We start from the raw sequence: 23,793 nt of genomic DNA, 5'->3' as shown, positions 1-23,793 counted from the left end.
AGGACCCCAGGCAGTGCAAAATGCACTGTGCACAACAGAAATGCCCAGCAATATGTGACAGGCATACTGACAGTTCATGCTTCTGTCCTGATGGCTTTGTAGCTTCTGAAAAAATCTGCGAGGACATTAATGAATGTTTGATGGATGGATGTGATCAAGAGTGTAAAAACACATTTGGAAGTTTTGTTTGCTCCTGCAAAGAAGGATTTGTACTCAAAGATGAAGTCAAATGCATCCATGAAACTCCCATTGTTGTGAGTATTGTTAAACCAGCTCAAAATAATACACTGGAGAGTTCTGCTGCTTCCGGTGGCTTACTCTGGCTATGGATTTTCATTGCCGTGGCTGTTGTAGTGCTTGTATTGGTGGTGAGGTTTTATGTTGTCAAGCGTCAGAAGTACAGAGAGCAAAACTCTATTCAACAATCTGCTCTTCCTGTGGACAATGTTGTGTGTTTTCAGTAGAAAATATGATGAACACTCAATTTGCTGTTCAATGAAGCATTTACAGTAACAATGTACAGACTTGTGTGTGCCCGTTACAATTATTATAGCAAATGGAGATAACGTTTCAGAATAAACTTTTCGATTAATAACATGTTTGAAATGCTTCTTAAAAATTCAAGTCAACTCCATATTTAACTTGGATAAAGCACTTGTAATAAACAAATATAAGGAGTATAATGTAAACTTTAACATGTAAGAAATATTTGAATGTTGTGCTGTCCTAGGTTGACCTGAGAATTCTGATTTTGAAACATTACTTTTTTTGTTTTCATTTTGTGAGCTGGGGATGTGATTCATAAGTAAATGTTGATCTCTAAAGCAATTATTAAGTTAAATTTTTGGATCAAACAGTCAGAAGCAGTCTGGCAAAAAAGTAAAATGGAGATGAGTAAATGGAAATCCTCCTGGAAAGTGCAAGCTCCTAACACCTTTATTCCATATTTTAACTCAGTATCTGTACTGAGTTTTTTCTTGAATGACTGACTTCTTTATACAGTAAACATTAATGTTTGTACATATGCATCTAGTGCATGCATGACATGGTCTTTAATGTGGGACAATAAAGGCTGATTTAATTTTATTGTAGCGTGTCTTAAAATCTGTGTTTAGTCCTTCACAGCATTGTTGTAATCATTCTTGCCCTTAGAGCTCCATCTAGTGTTCTTTTGAAAACATTGCTGGAAAGAGGGAAGATAGTTCTAAATTTGTGAGCAAGTCAATCAGACTTCCTCACAAAATGTTCTCTCAAATTCAGCTTCTGCGTCAAAGCACATATAACTTAGACAAACATCCATCTTCCCACTGATTTCTGATGTTGTTCAAGAGTATTTCAAGGTGCTCTATGACATTGTGAGAGTCTTCATTGACATATTTTCTTACGCCTAAACAAACTATAACAAACGTTTTCCATTTTCTTGACTGAATAAACTGAAGTAAAAAACTGACCTTACAACACAACTCAGTTTCACCCTGTTACATATATGCCAGACCCTGGAAACTTTTTTTATAGCTTCAAACAGTGTTCTAGGGACCTTATTTTCCACTAAGAACAACTTGGTTTTTCATTCATGGAAACAATAAATATTTCTGAGTTTGACTTTAATGTACTTTCTATCCCGTTAAATGTTATTTGGTTTTAATTTATGCTCAAAATTTTCATTTCAACCACCTTATTTCCAAAACTTAAAGGAGACATTTTATGCGTTTTCACTTTTTTCTTTTCTTCCTGTGTTAATATGGGTTCTTGTGCATGTAAAGAATCTTGAATGGTCAAACCAACAGAAGCCCCTTTCTCCTCAGTTCCATTCATTTCAATCATAAAAACTTTATTTGGAGCTGAACAGTCTTGGGAACAAAAGATGCTGAAGGATTCTGTCTGCAGTGTTTGCTGCTCGCACACCGTGGAAAGTGCTCTGACGATGATTTTCGAGGATGCAGGGCACACAGTAGTCCTGTTCACACGGCCCTTTGAGTGCAGGGATCCTGCTCCAATTCTCCACATCCTCAGAAGTGGTAAGGGGGGAAATTTTGCTGCGCCTCTGTCGGGCCTCCAGAGGTAGTATCGGAGGCACAGCATTGGCGAACTGTACCTGTGTGACGATCTGATGGTGTGCCCAGTGTGATAACTAAACAGATCCTTCACTCAACAAAATAAGGAGACATGTCCAACAAAGCAATGTTACATGACCAAACAACAGGAGCATAGTAATTGATGTCTTTGGCAACTTACGTGAAGAAAAAAATAGTTATAGGTGGAGAAGCATCTATCAGCCTGTCACCTTTATTTCATATTTTAACTCAGTATCTGTACTGTGTTTTTTCTTGAATGACTGACTTCTTTATACAGTAAACATTAATGTTTGTACATATGCATCTAGTGCATGCATGACATGGTCTTTAATGTGGGACAATAAAGGCTGATTTAATTTTATTGTAGCGTGTCTTAAAATCTGTGTTTAGTCCTTCACAGCATTGTTGTAATCATTCTTGCCCTTAGAGCTCCATCTAGTGTTCTTTTGAAAACATTGCTGGAAAGAGGGAAGATAGTTCTAAATTTGTGAGCAAGTCAATCAGACTTCCTCACAAAATGTTCTCTCAAATTCAGCTTCTGCGTCAAAGCACATATAACTTAGACAAACATCCATCTTCCCACTGATTTCTGATGTTGTTCAAGAGTATTTCAAGGTGCTCTATGACATTGTGAGAGTCTTCATTGACATATTTTCTTTTCACTTTTTTCTTTTCTTCCTGTGTTAATATGGGTTCTTGTGCATGTAAAGAATCTTGAATGGTCAAACCAACAGAAGCCCCTTTCTCCTCAGTTCCATTCATTTCAATCATAAAAACTTTATTTGGAGCTGAACAGCAGTGTTTGCTGCTCGCACACCGTGGAAAGTGCTCTGACGATGATTTTCGAGGATGCAGGGCACACAGTAGTCCTGCATGACATGGTCTTTAATGTGGGACAATAAAGGCTGATTTAATTTTATTGTAGCGTGTCTTAAAATCTGTGTTTAGTCCTTCACAGCATTCTTGTAATCATTCTTGCCCTTAGAGCTCCATCTAGTGTTCTTTTGAAAACATTGCTGGAAAGGGGGAAGATAGTTCTAATTTTTTTCTAATTTTTTAATTCTGTCCTGTAGACTCTTCAGCACATTTCTGCCAGAAAAACAGTGTCTGTCCTCGGCAAAAAACTTTAACTCACCAAGTGTTTGTCTTCTTTTATTACTGTGTTGCTATAGTTACTCTCTTGAAATGGGCAGACCTTTCGGACAGCATCCAGTTTACTGATGGCGATTATGTAATTATGTAATCCAGATTGAAAAACGTATCTTTGTTACTTTCCAGGATGTTTGGTGGGTTAGGATCTGATCCGCAACACATTAAACTGCATGCAGATGATTATAAACAGTCAGTGGGTACATGTATAGATTGACAAGAAGACACCGGAGTAACACGTTGAAAAAAACTAAACACTTCCTGAAACAAATTGTCCGTAGTACCACCTTCAATCCTGTGACATCTTAACATGACACAACATCGCCATTTCACACATGTGAATAATCTATGCCTAATTGCTAGTTTGGCTGTTTTGATGTTGGTGTCAGCCGTGCTGGCTCAGGCCTGTGAGAGTTGACAAATCAGAGCAAATCTGGGATTGAGATTGTCTTCCTGTCCTAAAGAGACAGGAGCTAATACAGAGTGTTTCAGACAGAGGTGCTCAGAATCAAACAGCAGTTAGCTGGTGAACATATCTGAGCATTAAGCAGCTAAAGTTCAAATCTAGTAGTGACCTAAAATACAATTATGAACCTGAAAATTAGCATTGTATATCTTTTTTTAAAATAATAGTCAGTCTGTCTGTGGTTTTCTATACTAAATTCACCATGAAGTTAGGCCTCTATTGCAACTCTACTGCTAAATATTTGTTTACAAATAAAGTTTTTTTTCCCATTGTCCACCATTTGAGTCTATTTGAGTTTAAAGGGTCATGGTAAATGAACCATTTACTTGGTGTTTGCTGCTCTGATAAATGGATTATGCGGTAGAACAAAGAGAGTACATCACGCCTCTGCTACAGTCACTGGGGAACCAAATCCTACACAGTTTTACATGCTGCAGTTTAACAAAGTGTAAGGCGGATTGTAACTGGTGACCATTTTATTTCAAACAAAGCTGCTGATTAGTGGCACCAGTCCAGCCAGTCAACGTTCTGGGCCAGTTTTAGCTTCAGTTCTGCTGAAGATAGTATGTTGAAACTGAAAGTTTTGTTTAGTCTTTCAGTTTCATTAACTGCCCAAGTACTTAAAACTTTTTACCTTTTTATCACTTACATGAGAGAAAAGCAGCATCAGTGTTAGGTAAATGCAGCCTTTATGCTAAAACTCTTACGATAGTCTTGATGCAGTTCAGCAAAAAGAAGTAGTACTAGACTTAGATTGGAAAGTACAACAAATTGTCCATGGCCAGGTGGACTAAATTTAACACACTATTCTCAGTGATTCAGATCTGTTCTCACTTCTGTAGTTTTACATCCTGGAATGTAATTACTATTTTGAGGAGAGGACTGTCTGAAGATAAGAATAAAAACTTTACAAACCAGGCTGTGTGAGTGCATGACACTTCTGGTTTTCTTTTGTTGCGTGATATTCATTTTACAGTTGATTTTTTCTCTGACAGAAATTGGGGACAAAATCTGAGTACAATCAGCTGGTACTTTATCTTGTTGCAGTGTCCTACAGTTCCCACTAGATGTTAATATTGAGACTGTTACAGCCATCACCTCCATTCTGGGTTTAACCGTTCCTGCCTGTCTAGCAGTTGCTGTGATTTCAGGATCTGGATGCTCCTCCCACCTCTTGGCCTGTGTGATCCTGATTGGACCAGCAGAAGTGGCAATAAATCTCTGGCCAGCTTTTCAGTCGGTGCTGCTGTGATCTCACCTGAGCAGGACTCCACCGTGTCTCTCGAAACTGTACCGATTTGATTTGATCGTGAATGAGGCGCGAGTAAATTATCTGGGGACTGGGCCAGGTATAGTGAAATTGACTAGGTGCAGGGGTGCTGTTTTCGACTGTTTGTGATTTGGGTTAAGTAGGGAAATAGATGGGGAGGTTTTACTTTCATTTTGTTTTCTGTTAGTTGTAACAGCAGCTCGTTGTTATGGGTCCTCTTTTGGTTGTATTTGTTTGTTTGATTTAAATAACATTCACAGGCCCATTGTCCTTTTGGATTTTGCCTCTGTTGGTGTTTTGCTCACAATCCCACTTCCTTGCAAATAAAAAAAACCTTACTTTACCAAGCGCACCTGATTTTATGTTGCTTCCCTTTCCCCTAATGAGCTGGGTCTTAACAAAGACTGGTCAAATAGCACCTAACCATAAACCAACAACCAAGTTTTCTACCTATTCCAAAATGATTTATAGCTGAAATGCCCATACCTACTTCCAAGAGCAAAGAGTACTGGATGTCTGCCTATCAACATGGCATGTCATAGCAGGGTTTACCTCATTTCACTACACTAACACTTTTTTTGTAGTACAGATTCCAAGCAGGAGGGGAATCCTTGGCCATTAATGAGTAAAGTATTTATCTCACTCATTCCTTATAGGTCCATATAAGTCTGTTCGTCTCCAAGAGCAGAGGCACACCAAACAAAGCTGCTGTTAAACAGGAATCCCAACAGGTAATCAGTGAGAAAACGCCAAGGCTGTGAATTAACAAACACCTCAGAAAACATGTGGGCAAAGATCAGTGCTCACAAAAATGTTATAATGTGCTTGAGAAAGTGGAACATGATAGATCACATAACCTTTTATAACCATGATGAACCTTTTAGAGTCACCTGCAATATTATCATCTCCGATTTATTAGTCACTCGTGTTTTTTAAATGATAATGTGATAGAACATTTTGTTTGTCCTTTAAGCACTCAAAATACACAGAGATTAATTGGCAAATATTTTCTTTAGGAAGTCCCCTTATCTCTGCACACACACACACTCACAAATACACAAATATCCATCATAATATCCACACATTAACAACCCTGTGTTCAGATTAAACCTGCAATAAAAAAAGAGGCGCTAGACATGGAAAATCACTGTGCATCACCCTTGAACAGACAAATAATTGCCTCCACAACTGGTACTGTTAGAACTAGAAATGCAGGCTGCTGTGTGCTCTAGTGAACATGTGTGTACTGTGTGTGTGTGTGTGTGTGTGTGTGTGTGTGTGTGTGTGTGTGTGTGTGTGTGTGTGTGTGTGTGTGTGTGTGTATTATAAAGGAGTTGTGTAGTGTTGATAAGACTGGGTGGTTCAAACCCAACCTGGATTTTACTGGTTGTGGCTGACCTCACCTCACTTCTGCCGGGATATGCTCTTAGGTGGACGTATCCAGCCAATCACAGCAGGAGGAGTTCACTTTTTGGGAGGGAACATTAAAAAAAATGTTTTGGTTGCTTTGTGGGAGACAAACTCAGAAGATTTTTGCTACTTTTATGTTGCTATTAATTGTATTGTTTCCTTGTTTTGCTATATGTTCTGTGTCACATGTTGCTGTCACCTGTTTTATCTCATGTGCTGCATCATGATAAATGCAATCTGCATTTAGATTTAGATAAGATCTGTGCAGTAACGTTAAAACATTCTGTGAATAAACTCTATACTATACATTTCTGCAAACGTTGTTGTTATTTTCATGTTCAACTTAACCTTGGTATATATATCACATGCCACATAAGCAATCTGTCCAAGCTGCATGATGAAATTTCTCAAGGGGTGAGGCCTCTGCGCCACACTGTAAAATATGATGGTTGTGTGCCCTGAGTGCAGACTGACAGGCAGCCCCTTCTTCTACGCTGGTACTAATTCTGCTTTATTTAGCAGTCTGGCGGATATCGCTACCTATCACCTTAACACCTCATATCTAAAGTACATGATTGACAGCCCTTTTTTGCAAGTTACTGTATGATGCAGGACCGTATGAAACGTATCCTGGGAGGTTTATTTAGGGTAAAATATCAAGGGACGTCTTCTAACGTAAACGCGGAAGTAAGAGCCGTCTCCCCCAATAGGTCCGTGCGTGTCCCTTTGCTTCGTCCTATCAGAAAGTAGGCGTTAGTACACAGCAGCGTGTCATTGGATTAAAGTTTGTCCCCTCTATGTTACTCATATAAATAACAACAACTGAGATATGTGCTAGCATGTGGAGAGAATACCTGTTAGACAATTGTCTTGTTTTCAGACACATATAAAGCAGTCAGTGCACTGAGGAACTCCTCTGTTTGGTGTGTAAGCTAAGAGAAAACACCGAGGCGGGTACAAGTAGCAGCATGTCGGTCGACAGCGTGTTTAGGACCCGCTCTCTCGGCGTGGCCGCCGAGGGTCTTCCTGACCAATATGCCGACGGGAAAGCAGCCAAAGTCTGGGAGCTGTACATCGGAGACACGCAGAGTAGGACTCAGGAATACAAAAGCTGGGTGGTGTCACTGCTGAGAGAGCAAGCTGTGCGGAGCGTGCTGGATGTAGCCTGCGGAACGGGGTAATGTCAGGCAATGTGGCAGGTGGTGACATGTCTTATTTGGGCTGGCGTGGCAGTGAAGGTCTCACCAAACTCCATTAAAACTGTGTTCAATTTAATGCATACCAATGTATAGCAGCAGACATCACACCGTTAGTGCAAACCTTTACAAATGTGTAAAATTTATACAACCGAATCTTTAATTCGGCATTAGTTCTGTCCATCATCAAGTCTGTTATCCAAATGAAGTAACTCAATGGTTTTCATTTTCATCTAGATACAGCGTTTTTATTGGTAATAATTGGTAAAATGAGACAGACATTTAAAAGTTGGAAAGCCAAATTATGTGTACAGTTGACTATCAAGAGTGTGCCCAATAGTAGACCGCACCCAATCGTGCCCAAGGTGTGCAGTCCCTGTTGAGGGAATTGTATAACATGCCTATCAAATTCAGATCTCTCATTCACACTCCAAGTTTGTGAATGGGTGTTGCTGGTACAATAGAATAGTGTAGAATTATTATGCAGCTCCATAGCAGAGTACTTTTGTGCGATTAGAAACCCTCCACTAATATATTTGATTTGTTCTGTTCAGATAATTCTGTATTAAAAATGCCCATTGTGTTCTTTAGTTATATGTTGGATTATCTTTATAAATAATCAAGTTAGATGGACTTTCCTGGTATTTCAACCCGCTGACCCTTTTACTCTGGACAAAATCCGGATTAGGCCAGGGAGTGATGAATGAAAGTGCAGAGTTGCACCAGCTTCTGTTTCACGTTTTACCTCCAGCAGCAGTTAGTGTATAGGACCATGAGCTGAGACAAGCTGAATCAAGTGTTTTTATGTTATAACTACAAAGTTTTGTTAGGCCTAGACAAGATGAACGGTATTGTGTGCACAACAAGAAGCCGACTGTGGGAACACCCTTGTGTATGAGAGCAGTTGCGTTGAACTGGTTCTGGGTCACTGTAGGAAGTTTTGACTGGTTCCATGTGGACTGTTTACCTCCGCTGATAGTCTATCTGTGCTCTGGGACATCAGCAAGGCCACTGGCTGAACTCAGACAAGAAGACAACATACATTAACCTGCCTGCCCCTCAATTCACCTCAATAGGTCTTTTTATCTAGGCCAAATTGTGCAATAATATCAATGATTTTATTATTTCAATATTTCAGTTTAGTTGATTCATCTGCAAAATGTGCTTGTGCTTGTGATTTTTTTTTATTTTTTTTAACCCACCAACAGTCTTTACAGCAACTTCCATTTGAGTCATAAATACTAAGGGACCCAATAATCTTTATTATACCCTGCTTCAGTCAACAGCGCCCTCATTTGGCATCTCCAAAATAAACTTTGTCAAAGCTTATCTCAGAGAGCAGTGGCTGGTGTGAGGTGTTCATTCAGTATGGAGAAAGTCAGCGCACAGACTCTGACCCCATTCCATAGTGGCACGACCATCTGGGGCGATGAAAACAAACACGCTCGTAGTGGAATGAGGTTACCCGAACTGCCTCAATAATTTTGGCTGTCTAAATGTGATGCAAGGCTTTCCAGTTGTTTTGTCATCAGACTTGGAGTCACCTTATGCAAGAGCTGCAGATCATCCATGCAATTAAGGAAATAATCATTAGAACTTGTAGAAGAAATTCCTTTGTTCGAAACCAAAGAGGATTTTGGCTTTGGCTTTTGTTTTGCCTTGAGATTTATGTTGCATAATTTCAAGTGAATCAAAGCTTGTAGGAAATGTTTCCCTAACCTCAAGTATGGGGTTAGATTTGAGCTGCAATTTGAGCTATATATATACTTTATAGTCTTACTGCACATGGACTGTTGTCTGTGTGTTATTTTATTTTTTTCTACATAATTCTTTGCTGTTGCACATATTCAGTTGTTAATCAGTGCAGTGTTCTACCTTAAACAAGGTACTCAGCCAATACATCAGGCTCCTGTGCATCTCTTGCTTATTTTTCAACCTGAAAAGTGATTAAGTTTCATTTTGTTGGTTGAAATTTTCTTCCATCTTAATTTAACATTAACCCACAACTAGTTAGTTTAGAAAAAGTTGCGTGTTTCATTGCACTAGACACTGAAGACTGTGTTTTAGCCTGAGTTCACGCTGTTGCTCTGCAATGCTTTCTAATAATTTTGAGCAACTCTTGATTGAATATCATCCATCTCTTAATTCTTGTAAAACACATAGGTATTGAAGCCATACTTACAAACTGAATTGCTGTTCAAAGATGAGTAGAGTTAAATCACTGGAATGTTGCTATATTTTTCTTATTTTTCAGGCAAAATGAAAAGAAAGTATCTCTTGAAACTCATCAGTCTCATCACAGCACTCTAGTCATATTCCTTCAGACACAAGATAAAGTCAGTTAAAGTCATCATCGATAAACATTTTAGAGATGCTTGTCATATTGATGTATTAACTGTGCATCTGAGGTCCTGCTGCTGTTTTCTACAGAGCGTGTGTTTACTGGGCATGTGTTGTTTATTTTGCAGAGTTGATTCGATTATGCTGGTGGAAGAGGGGTTTAATATGGTCAGCGTGGATGCCAGCGACAAAATGCTCAAGTATGCACTGAAGTCAAGATGGGAAAGAAGAAAAGAGCCAGCGTTTGACAAGTGGGGTATGGCATGTTTGATTTAGTTTGAGAAATCTATTTTTAATCCCTGTATTCCCATATTCTTTAATTCCTGCCATGTTCATCAGGTGACGTTTAGGGATGGACAGATGGTTTTGCTTATTTCCCAGCATAGTTGCAGTGATTAGTATGTAGCCAGTTAAAAAGAAGCAGGAGAAGATTTTTGTTTAGATAATTTAATTTTTGCTATTATATTTTTTGGTGGTTTGGCTTTGACAGTGGATACACTACCACAGGGGCCTCCAAAATCAACCAAATATCAAAGTACAATTTGTGATCCATTTTTTGCTACTATATACTTCCAGACTATTATATTTTGGAAGCAAGTGTTGTACTTCCAATACATTTATATGATAACTTTAGTTACTAGTTACTTTGCAGATTTAGATTATTCAGTGTTGACTGGCTATTATTTGTGACCTGTAATCTGACAGGGCAATGAATATAACTACAGAGCAATACAGACATAATATTGTTAATGTATTTTTAAATTAATTGATTTTAAGATTTATTTATTTTATCTTTAATTTTAATTGGACAAAAAACACTTTCGGTGGTTAGCGGATTTCGGTAGTTGGAAAAATGCTGACTAGTGGATCCAATGACCAGCCAAGCCAGCACTCTGATGACCTTCTCATGTTTTCCACTTGACCATTCTTTTCTATCTTATCCCCAGTGATCGAGGAAGCCAACTGGCTGACGTTACAAGAAGATATTCAGAAACCAGGACCTGGCTTTGATGCTGTTATCTGCCTCGGCAACTCATTCGCCCATTTACCAGACTTCAAAGGTATTTGAGAGATAAAGGGACAGCTCAACCAACAATCAGTTTTTCCAATCATCCCTTTCATATTGTTCTTTCTCTGAATTCTGGATTGCAATCACAGTCAAATATCTGTCCTTGAATTGATGCCTCTACTATTTTCAGTTTACTACAAACCACCATCATCAAGCCACTATTAATTAATTTGATTGTATTGAAGTTCATTTAGTTGATTGTGCATGATCATGTTGGTGATGTGTTTTTGCTCTCAGGGGACCAGAGTGACCAAAAGTTGGCCCTTCAGAACATTGCCAGTATGGTTAGACCAGGTGGGATCCTCATCATTGACCACCGTAACTATGACTACATCCTGGAGACCGGCCGGGCACCACAAGGCAAAAATATCTACTATAAGGTAACAACTTAATGAAGTTTGTTACAGCATGTTGATATGTAGTTGACATGTAGAGAGATCATTTTGTAACAGACCCAACCTCACTACCTGAATTTCTGCTGCAGTCTTTCTAATTTGTCTTGTACACTTGCAGCATAGCACACAATCATTGTAGTTCTGCATGTAAAAACAGATGAAAAATACAATTCAGGTCTACATGTGTGCAGCGTTAGTAAAACATGAGCCTATGTAGAGAGCTGTATTGATTCAAAGGAAGCATTTTTGGTCTATTAGATACCCCTGAGATGGAGAATTGAAAATCACAGCTCCTGTGTGGGTGCGTTTAAGGTCACAGCTGGTGTAGTGTTTTATGATTAGACGGTGGTGCAATTAAAAGGTGCAATAGTGAGCAGTCCAGGCTGGGAGTTCATGAGCTTTACATCCAGGATGGCTTGGGTCTTGTTGGTTAGCATGCTAACTTCATTATATACAGTGTCTTTGTAGGACAGTTCATAGTAATCATAACTGTTATTACATTCTGTTAATAATAATAATAATAATAATAATAATAATAATAACCCTATTGTGTTCTTTTATACATTTGATGTTGTAAGATTTAATTCAGAAAAAAACCTGCTGCTTTGGGTGATTTATGGTTTTAAATTCCCAAGAAATTATTTTAAAGTTAGTGTCTCCATCACCTATCTTTGTCACATCAAGTGTGTAACCACACAAGCTGTCGTTGCAAAAAAAGGGAGTTTATTGGCCAATGAAGTTTTTTAATACATGATATGGTCAATAGCCCCAAAAATCAAGTATCAACCAGGCTCTTCTTCTGGCTTGATCAAACTATTCATCAGACTCAGTCAGCTGGGTTTGTCTGTGGGAAGCCAGAGGGGATCTCTGGCAATAAAGCACCGTGCTGTCAAGTGAAATGAATCAGTCAGTGGCGACAATAACTTGATTAAATTGTGCTGTTGCTTGTTGTTGTCTTGAAGATGTCCTGGTACATTAACTGTTTGGAGTAAAAAGCCAAGAATCCACTGGTGCATTTAAGTGTTTTTTCCTATCCATTTTGACCATATACAGTGGTAGTTGTTGTTGTTGTTGTTATTTCATACACTGATGGCAGTTTTTAATCGTACTGCACTTCCTGGCGTGTCACTGCTTTGTAGGGAGGAGTTGAACAGACAGTATTGTTTATGTATGGTTTATTAACACCATCAGTGGCAACAGCTGAGACCTAAATCGTTATTCAGAGCCTGTCTGATATTGTGAGATTTACCATGAAGTTGGCCCCAGAGAAACAGAAGGAAATGTGCATGGAATTGGTTTTAAATGAGTTTTGGTGCATAGAGTGAAAAATGGATGATGTGAGGAGGACTGATGAAGAAAGGCAGTTTGGGAATATGGAAAAATAAGTGTGTATATATATGCAAGTTAAAATGATGTGTAGCATCAGCTTTATAAATATTCATTATATACTTAATGTACTATAATAGCAGTTGTTCTAGTTCAGACATCTGAAGTTGAAATAAACAAGCCATCCTATTATGTAGAAATATAAAGACACAACAGCAGGTGCCATCAACAATGAGCCATATTTAATTTACGTAATTTTCTTCCAAACAACTTCCATATTATTGAATCCAGCCAAAGGAGGACTATCCAGCTGGAAGGCCTAAATATGAAGACTGAGTTAACAGTCGCTCGCTACAGCAAAATCCTCTTCTGATGCCTCTGTAGTCCCACAGTCTGCTCACTGCTGGTCTGTACTGCAGAAAAGAGGAAAAGTTATGTGAAGTATATAGTGCTTAATACTCATCAATATACTTTATACATGTTCTCATGTGTGTTTTCTTGCAGAGTGATCTAACTCAGGACATCTCTACCTCAGTTCTGTGGGTCAACAACAAGCCTCATATGATCACTCTGGACTACACTATCCAGGTGCCCAAGGCTGCCATCCACAATCTTCCTGAAGTCAGGTAGGTCAGAAGTATAGAGAAAAGAAATAGCACTATGAAAATGCATCAATGAACTTAATGGTGTGCCAATCATTGTTGAAACCACAAATGTTTAACCAGACCCCAGTATGATTTACCGGTGCTGGACAGCTTCAGTCAGTATGGTTAGAGGGCTCAGTGGCTTAGTCTGTATGTTTTTAATGGCCTTTCAAGCTTCTAGGTTGTCGAAAGTCCACTTCAAACAGATTTGATTTTGTATGAAAGGTCTGCAAAGAAAGTAATGTTATTTACATGTAGAGCAGAATGCGGTCAGTGGTTCAACCAACTGACAAACTGAGCTGGGCAAAAAGAGACGCTGTCTTTTTTTTTGTTCACACTGAACCAAGCAGCTGCAGAAGAGGCGTGATGGTACACATCATGACGTTGACATGAGTTTGTTTTTAGTTGCTTTTTTTTTTTACCCACTGCCTGCAGTTTTCAGTTTCGCAGTGTGAATGGTGCCAAAGATTAATCTGATGATTTCTTTTATTCTTATTTCCCTGTTGCTCAGTCATTGTTAGGGATGCAACAATACAAAAAACTCCCAGTATGATATCATCATGTTATCTTAAATGCCTTGTGTTTGGTGTTTTGTATATTTTGCATGCAGTATGCTGTTTGTCATATACTCAGAGAACACTTTTCAAGGGCATGTCAGACACAATAAGAAGTTCCTTTTTTCAGTGGTTGGAGGTATTGTAATGTGTGCACGCTCTGTTTGTCCTCTGCAGTAAATTCCGTCTGTCCTACTATCCTCATTGTCTGGAGAGCTTCAAAGGTTTGCTGAACGAGGCCTTTGGCGGCAAAATGGAGCACAGCGTCTATGGAGATTTCAAGACATACGTACCTGGCCAGACCCAGGCCCCGTGCTACTTCATCCACGTCTGTAAGAAGACAGCATAAGAAGAGCACAGCCAAACAACATGCTACACGCACAGATACAGCAAAATAATAGCTCTCTGTTCTCTCATGTTTTGACAGTACGTCAGATTTCCGCCAAATTATATTTGAATATATCTTAAAAATGGTGTAATCTAAAAAAAGAACAATTAAGGTTTAGGATTTTTCTTTTAAGAATGCTGGAAAGAGTTTGGTAAATTGACCGGTCAAATGATGATCACATTGGCACTAAAATCAACCTGATAGTGACGTAGTGCAGTGCCAGTAGCTATCTGGCATTATTATTGTTATGTAAGAAAATATACTGACTGTGCATTTTATGAATCTTGTATCATTTTAAAATGTTGAATGCTAAAATGTTAAAGCAACAAAGTTTCCTTGACTTTGCCAGAAGACATTTGTTGATTCTCATCCCCTTTTTTTGTAAAAAAAAAACAAACAAAAAAACAAAAACAAACAAACAAACAAAAACACATTGTGTTCCTTGATATCCAAAACAGTAATTAATCCAAAAAGGTCAAACCAAGTTTTAAAATATATTCCAATTATATCAGACCATTGTTTTACCCACATCTGGTATCTTTACAGTGCCCTGCTTTTGTGTTTGCCTTGTTACCTCCCTGCCTCCTTCCTTTCTGAACTCTGATATCCACACAGATCATGATGCTGTACATTACTGGTATTCCTTATGTTGGGAAATGTGACAGTGACACAAAGTGCTAAGATATATTCTTAGGCAGTTGTTTTTGAAAGTATACCACAAGAGTCTTAAAAACAGAGATAAAGCATCTGTTTTCTGTGTCTCTATGCTTAATTTTTCTTTTATATTTTTGAGCTGGAAAAGGAAAAAAGGCTGATCTTATTCTGGCCTTTCTTTAAATTCAGACACATCTGTGACAGGCACAGCGCAATGACAGTTTTGATATTTCAGTTCATTACTTACATTTATGAAAATTCCCCTAAGATTGTGAATCATTTTGACACCTTAAAGGCTTGTTTAACCTGTTTGGACGGTCACACTGGCTGTCAGTCCAGTCAAGGTCCCTCCCTTCTGAAGTGTCCTTGACTACCTCAGAAAAACCCCTTCGACTCCAGAGCTAAACGACCGCCAGTCTCTCTGAAGCTGAAAAACAGATCGAGATTTTCCACTAAATCCTGCTCGAGAGAAATTCGTCAAAGTTTCTCATACTTGATTTTTTTTTCATGTGGCATTGTTGTTTTCTTTAACTGTTTTGTTGATTCTCATATTTTGTAAGTTTGTACTTTATTGGAGCCAAGAAGAGCCTTTATGTTTTTTAGTCATTACTACTAATGAACCTACAACAGACAAGAAGTTTGTGTCAGCCAATAAAAACTAATGTCCTATTAAAAATTCATCCAAATCTGCCAACACGAGAAAATAATATTGTGACTCTTGTGTTACAATAATAACTTGGAACACCCAACATGTTTTAAATTGTACCAACCAAAGAAACTATTAAAGTGAAAAACTTTAATGTTATTCAGTTGCACTGTTCATGTATCAGTAATGAGAGAGAGAGTGGAAGAATCATTTATTTTGCTCTACTATCCAAGTTCAAATCCATTTTGCTTTGATACCAAATTAAGAGTGCATTTTTCCTCAGAGTGAGAAAGGAGCTCTGGCAGAGAATAATCAAATATTATCACTACACCTGCTGTTTGCCGAAGCAAGACCACATGGTGCATTCAGATGTTGTGGCAGTGCCTCTTGTAGAACTAAATCTGCAGTAGTTTGGGATAGAGGTTGACAGTAGCTGCAGAATGTGGTAAGATGGATGAACATTTTTCACAACAGTCTTATGTTTCCTTTTTTTTTTTTTGAAAGACAAGTGTAAAAACAATTCCTACCTGACGATCATTATTAGATTCATTTTGCATGAAATAAAAGAATTAAATAAGCTATCTGATTGATGCATTTTTATTTAGTGCTGTGTATCTTTTACATGACAGACAGACATTTGCAAACAGTCAGATTTATGATTCAACAGGAATTATTATACAGCCTTTTTTTAAAAAAAATAAACAGATAATTTGAAGGAAAACAGGAACAAGCATGTTTTTACATTGATTGATGTTATATGTAGGTGGGTTAAAATTGATCATAATTCAACATCATACTGTAATATATTTGATGACTCAGTCTAAAAAGATACTCATCTATGGAGTTTTGTCTTCATGACCTTCTTTTGTACTAGGGAGTGTCACAATTTTCCAAATCCACTCTCCAATTTGATTTAAGTCCAATTTTGAATTAATCGTTTCAAAATGGCTTTAACATGTTAACTGTCAATTTTATTTTGTATGGTATCAAGTGTCGTATGACCTTCTCCTTAGTTCTGTGCAGGTGTCCAACTCCAGAGAGGACAAAACAGCCCCAAATTTGAGTATTCCCAGCACCCACCCATCACTACTTTACAACAAAAGCTTGAGTTTTCTCAATGGAAAAAAGCTCCCAAGTATAGAATCACTGACTAGAATCCTGCAGGCTTATTTGCAACAACTGGTGTTCTTGTTTTTCTTTGTACATATGCTGAATATGCGTAAGTAAGCGAGGATGGAGAGAAAACAAGTAGAAGACATTAAGAATAGCAGATCCTGCTTTTTCATTTCAACAAGTGAAATTGAAGGCCCATTTTGATTGATTTGTAAATTGCAATTGGAATTACGACACCCCTTTGTTCAATCACCTTCATATAATTTCATTGACAGTAACATTAATGTAACATTTAAAAAGAGAAATTCAAATTGAAAGCCAATACAGCTGAAGATTTAACAATAGAGACAATGTCTCAGTATAACAAATACATGCAAATCAGGAACTGTTGTGTAAATCTTCCTGTCAGGCATCATCAGCATCCTTTCATCAGCTTTACTTCTGATATTTGCTTTTTAACCACACAAAAATCTTCAGGTTCAGTGCAACCATATTTGCATGTGAGGATTTATACAATTGGCATTACCCTTAAAACACAGGTATTTCAGAATCCTGATATTTATATGAGAAGCAATTGATTAAAACTGTACTGAGCTGAGATCATTCCTAGACACTATATGCTGTAGTTGCTGTGATACAGGTTTGACACAAGAGGGTGGTAGTGGATTACATGCAGCTCTTGAAATGCAGACAGCATCCCACAGTTGAGGACCAGACTTCATTAGTAAACCTCTGCTTTTGTCTTTTTGCATGATAAAGTTTCATCATCATACCATTGTGAACTGAAACTAACCAACGTTTGAACGTCTCATTTAATTTTAATGACACTGGTCTGGTCTCGCTTACATGTATTGTGATTGCTAAACTGTTTGCATTCCTGCCTCAAGTCCCAGGGCCTTCACATTTGGTTTGCAATTCTCTTCCTTTACTTTTTTGTGGAGAATTGCAACCTATGCGAACCAAAGTTTTTACCGCCTGGCTGTCTTTGTGGACACTGCGGCAACACATTAAACTTCAAAGCACACTAGAAATTTCTGAACCCTTCTGAAATATACAGCTTTTTCACTGTCTGACAGTCTATCAGTGAGTGACATTTCCTGCCTTGTCCGTCTGACCTCCGTACTTGAACTTGCTCACCATCATATAGCGAGGCTTCCCTGCAGCGGAGCTTCTGGAGCTCATCTCGTCTCATGTCTCCAAGGTATGCTATCAGACTCCGTGGTAGACAGCCGTGCAAGGAGCTGATACACAAACCAGATGTGAGAGCCGTTTGCCAGATGTGCCTGCGCCGCTTTGTTTTGCTGCAGTTAGGGGAGTCAAAGTGGTCAACTGTGGCTGGCTTTACTGGGGAGGATCGCTTTCACAGCACATCATTGGCCAAATCAAACAAAAACAGAGGGAGTTGAGAGAGACGTATTGGCATGAAAGAAGGACGATGAGAAATGATGATTAATAATGATCACTACAGAAGAGCCTTTAAAGGGGAGAAGAAGTTAACAGTTCTCACCATATGTTCTTGTTACAAAATCTTTTATTGGGTTTGTATTTGGGAAGAGAACGACTTCCTTTGTTCACCACTCCAGTTTGGATTTTCTTTCTCCGAGGAGGTGTGATCCAATCCTCAATACATAATTTCAGAAACCTACAGTATTTGTGACATGACTGACTGTTGTTTCGATACCATATCAACACACCCAGTCACCCAGCTGTTAGATATTTTGTCTTTCTAAACTCTCTGTGGATGGTGGAACATTCCTGGGAAAGTGATAGAAAGCTACAGCGGTTTGTTTGGGGTTAATCTTCTGTAATGAGACTCACATCTTGTTTAGCTCCAGAGGTCTGGAGGAATACAAGCATTTTTTTTTTTATGGTTTAAAGGACACACTGTTCCCGAAGCCTTTGATAATACTCTATGAATCATTTGTTAGTGCCTTACAAGATGTGACCAATATGTTGGGAGTCACTGCTCTTTCTGTATACCGTGAGAATACTTTTTACTTTTTTGTAGATGTAGACTGTTTAAAGCTCTGTGAATTGATAAATGTACTCAAACAGTGTGTGTTCTGTGTAAGGTGTTTAACATAGTGACAGACCCCACAAAGAACTGCCACTCGACTGTTCTGCTCCTCTCAGCTCTTCCTACCTGCCCAACTCCAAACAACTGACCACCAAACAAACAACTAGCAAGTAGCAGGTGAATATAGTGGAGAAAGACGGTTGCTAACATCATCACGTCCAGACTTTAGTTGGGTATTATTCTACTGTTCTAACTTTACAACTTGTTTATTGATCAATTTACACAAAATTAAGTGTGTACAATATAGTGTAGTAAGAAACTACGTGGTGGTGACGTTATGTCATACAACTGTGATATGGTTTGTTTATGGCCTGACATTAGCTATTTTTACTTCTAGCTATAGAATTCAGGCTTCATAAATCACCAACGTGTTGATGAAGTTTATCGTGCTGAACAAAACATGTAAGTATCACAAAGCTTACTTTTTGCAAAAATCCAAAATACAACTGAAAAATCCTCAAGGGAACCAGGGCGATGCTAACACATCAGACACATTGGTCAACTGAGGCGATAATTCGTCAAAGTAGTTAGTAAAATATTCTTTTGTTTTAAAGGCACAATAGTCGTAGAATTAATAGAACAGCATCGTGTAACAACACTTGTTTTGACACTTGGACAATTTATGAAAAGATAGCCTGCTCTGTATGAATCAGTGAGCTGGTGGGTGCATTTTGTAACTTCTGCAGTGAAATCCTTTGAGCACCTTGTTTCGCCCCACCTCAGAACCATCACCGTCAGCACTACAGGACCCCTGCAGTCCACCTGCAGAGCCAACAGGTCTCCACTACATCCTCCAGCATCTGGACTCCCCAGGAACCTACACCAGGATCCTTTCTGTGGACTTCAGCTCTGCTTTCAACACCATCATCCTGGCTCTGCTACAGGACAAGCTCTCCCCAAGTGAACATGCCAGATTCCACCTGTAGATCGATCACAGACTTCCCGTCTGAGAGGAGGCAGCAGGTGAAGCTGGGAAAACATGTCTCCGACTCACAGACCACCAGCACTGGTTTCGGGGGTTTCATACAGCAGAGCATGTAAAACAGGCAATCGAGGAGATGCTGAACACGTGTGAAATAGACAAGCAACGCGTCCACGTCATTTTACGTGACACTTCAGCTGGCTGTACATGAGAGTCTGCTGTCACAGAGCAGCATCACAGACTAACCTGCTAACACAAGGAAGGTGGTAGGCCAGTGTTGTAATAGCATGTGCAGTATAAGAAAGAGCCATATGGTACTAAATATTCAAGGAAAAAGGAACGTTTTAGCCACTGATTCTTATTTTGCACATTGCAATATCAGTATCTAATGCAACCTTGCACAATCGAGGTCAGTCTTTTTGCACTACTGGACACATCTGGAAAGTCTTCACCTGATTAGTCACACTCTGTTATATTTATATTCACACTTAATAGTTTCATTATGTCCTTGCTTGGAGTATTGTTTGTTGCTTTCCATCTAAAAGCCACAGCAAATTCCTTGTATGTGTAAGATTACTTGGCAATAAAAGCTATCAGAAAAAATGAAGAGGACTCAGAAAACATGTGAAGAAGTGAAACTAGTGAAGTGAGAAAAAAAAAGCTACCAAAAGGATTCAGAGATGCTGAAAGAGAAAAGGCTGAGACGGGGAGGGGAGAGAAAAGTCAGACGGCATCTAACAGGCCTCGGTGCTTCCACTGTGAGATGCCAGATGATGATTTCCAGACGTTAGAGGTAAAGGATGAAAAGTGAGGGGATGTGGAGGGAAAAGGAAATCTAAAAACGTTCTGTCTTCTCCTGAGTCTTCCAGGTTTGGTCAGAGAGTAAGGTAAGTGGCTGCAGTCTGTGAGTGCTTTGATTAGCCTCACAGCGCCTTCAAAAACAATAGATGGACAAAAAAAAAAACCTGCCACGCCTGATGGCTCGCTACAAACCCAATGAACTGCTTTCTTTCCCCTCCACTTCTCTTCTCTTTTTGCTTTCTCTGTCTATTTCCCAGCTGCCACCACTTGACTCCGGATGAGAAAGGTGGACTCTGAGATAATAGTTAGTTAGAATAGATAGTTTAAATGTGTGTTTTTGTTGTATATCTGTGTGCACTTGTGTGTTGACAAAATCCTTCCACCTTTTTTTTAAGATGAATTGACCATATAAAAAGGCAAAGATATGGCAAGAAGTTGAAAATGGTCAATCAACTAGAATGGCTCTAAGTAGAACGCAGACCTCCACCAAGGCCCAAAGGTCCTTCTGACTCCACATATTACTTTTGTTTAATCCTGCTGACAAACCAACTGACCAACAAAGGGAAAAAAATGGACACAGGTGAGATAAAACCACATGTGGGAATTAAACAGTTTTAGATTCGGAAATCAATGTGTGGTAGAGAACATATCAGGGTGGAAGAGAAGGGCAGATTCCCCTTCACTGAAGGTGTGGGGAGCTGTCAGTGTTAAAACAGGTCAGGGAGTCATATGAGGGCCAATTCTCTATGCCTAAGGTGTTAACAGGATGGAAGCTGGGCTAACACTTACTGTCCAATAAAACATTAACGCGTCACTGCCCTGGGGAAGGCATGATCAACACAACTGTCATAAAGTATGTCACCACTGTGCTGTTGTTACCTGACAGCGTATAACTCAGGACAATTTGGAAGACTGCAGAGAGCGCTGTGGGTCTTCTCTCCATGCTGCATGTATTAAAGCGATGCCATTCATCACACCGGTGCTAAAATTCAGAGAATTAGCAACTGTCTACATCAAGGAGAATTTCCCTTAACAGAGCGCAAAGAAGCTACCATGGTGAGGTTCACATTACTGCAGCAGTAATAAGGTATAATAGTAACACACTGACAAGGATCATTTTACTGTACAATATATGTCTGATGATTTCGATATATTTTGCTGATAATATTTGTACACTCTTACTTACGTAAAGATTTGATTACAAGATTTCACTTGTGGACTGTTTTCACAGTGTGGTGGTATTAGTACTTTCACTTCAGTAAACTTTTCCACCACCGGCGTCATGTGTACCTAATGTCTGTGTGTTTGCGTAACGGGGCTTCCTTGAGATCCCTTCACAGGAGGAGCCAAGTCGAGGGTCTGTAAGCATTTATAGAGTCGATATTATAAAAGAGTGGGTCGCACCAAAAACTCAACAGCAGCTCTGGGATTTTCCAGCCCTCCACTCAGCCTGTGCCAAGACACTGTTTGGACAGAGAAGGCTAGAGATATTGAATGCCTTGTCTAGTGTTACGCAGTGGAATAGCCTAATCCAGACCGGGCCCATTCTTTCCCACATGAATGGTGTGCGTTTGTCTCTGCTCAGTTTATGTTTGTGTGTGTGTGTGTGTGTGTGTGTGTGTGTCTGTGTGTGTTGAGAGGGGTCAGTAAGAGAAAGAAGAAATAGACAACATCCTCCTGCTGCGCAGAGAGGGCCTGAAGAACAATAAAGCTTGGCGAGTGAAGGAAGCACTCTGGCTAGAGGCCTGTGGCCGGACAACGCTTAGCTTGTTTTGGGTTCTGAAACAAATAAATGACAGAGTTCCTCTCAGTTTCACCGGCAGGCCCACACTCACACACACGCATGTGAAAACCTATGGAAATTAATGTATGTATAACAAATGGATTGCATGAGTACAAGACAAATGCAAGCTGTAATCAATTAGCAAGTCAGATGTGAGCATGCAGAGGCAGATGTGTAAAGCTTGTAGCTCTATTTCAGTTAGAAATGTTAAATCTCATGAGGCTGTAATGCATATTCCTCAAGGTTGCTAGCAACAGTTACACAGCACAGGATGGGTTATATACCTGTACATGGAGGGATGATAAAGGATGGACAATTGCATAATTATACATTAATTTAGCAATGCTGCACTGTTGTTGTTAGTGGTGCTGGGTGGGGGACTTAAAGAGACATGGGCTAAAACAGGGCATTTCAAACAGAGGGGTAATACAGTGCTGCAGCTCAGGACAGTATGAGTAAACTGATTTGAGCTGATTTGATTTGAACTTTTTGGAGCATTAAAGTATGAAAACCTGTTAACATGGACGCCGAAATGAAAAGTCAGAGGTAATGCCACACGGCAGCTCTGCCCACGCACCCAGTGTGCCCAGCCTGTTACACTCTACACTTGAAGTTCAAGATGAACAGCTTTAATTTTGAGGAATCATTAGTCATAGAAGCCTGTGAGGTACGGTGATGTCGGCACAGTAAATGTTGCTTTTACGAGTGTGTGATTTGGTTGAGGTGATAAAACAGTGCAGCTGTTGTTAATGTGCACAGCTTGACTGCTGTGTAAGACACGTCTTAAGGATGTTTCTAGATGTCTAGAAACATGCAGTCATCGAGTCATTATGACCCTCTTGGTGTGGTTTGTTTTTCTTTAGCTTGACTCTAAATGTTGGCGTGTGAACTCTCCCTCTCTTTCCTTCTTAGTCTGTCTGCGTCTACCTCCCCGCCTGATTTCCCATTCATGCTCCGAGCTCGGTTTTCCTCCTAGTGGTCCTCCAGGTTAATTTCAGTGAGTGTTGCCAGCTTGTCACAGGTTAGAGAGAAAATAAACACTCAAGCGTTCCAAGTTAAACAGCAACCTTGTCATACCATCTGAAAGCCCCTCTGCTTCCTCTGGGCCGCCCACCGTTTAAAGAATGTGTCTTCAGTTCTCAGAGAAATGGCGCAGTCTGCACACACAACCAAACCAACCCGCACGGGTATAGAAATGAACACAGATGTCATTTTCAAACACACACATGTGCACAAGGGAAACAAACACACGCACAGAGGCGAGCTCTCGCTGCGGTGATTTCCGTGACAGTCCTGAGCACACTGCATCTATTGTTCGGAGGCTTTGTGGGTCCCAAAGAGAGCGGTGAAGTGTTCACCCAAAGAGATGGAGACGAGGAGGGTGGGGGTGCAGGGTGGTGTCCATTTCTACACACCAGTGTAACTGCATAACTGCTGTTGAGGTCTCCCAACAGCACACAGTACAGCGCAACCTGGAATGTCACACACACACACACACACACACACACACATTAA

At 39.5% G+C, this 23,793-nt stretch overlaps 1 protein-coding gene across 1 annotated transcript; it reads left to right on the top strand.

Moving 5' to 3' along the window:
• Nucleotides 1–7,119: 7,119 nt before the first annotated feature.
• Nucleotides 7,120–16,161, top strand: gnmt (glycine N-methyltransferase). The gene is made up of 6 exons (XM_037072377.1): nucleotides 7,120–7,547; nucleotides 10,035–10,162; nucleotides 10,854–10,967; nucleotides 11,213–11,355; nucleotides 13,201–13,322; nucleotides 14,072–16,161. Exons 1-6 carry the CDS (start codon nucleotides 7,339–7,341, stop codon nucleotides 14,241–14,243), a joined length of 888 nt encoding a protein of 295 aa, XP_036928272.1. The 5' UTR covers nucleotides 7,120–7,338; the 3' UTR covers nucleotides 14,244–16,161.
• The last annotated feature ends 7,632 nt before the right edge of the window (nucleotides 16,162–23,793 follow it).

The sequence above is a fragment of the Acanthopagrus latus genome, chromosome 16 (genome assembly GCF_904848185.1).
Source record: "Acanthopagrus latus isolate v.2019 chromosome 16, fAcaLat1.1, whole genome shotgun sequence".
NCBI classification, from domain to species: domain Eukaryota; kingdom Metazoa; phylum Chordata; class Actinopteri; order Spariformes; family Sparidae; genus Acanthopagrus; species Acanthopagrus latus.
This window is presented reverse-complemented; position numbering and strand designations above follow the sequence as displayed.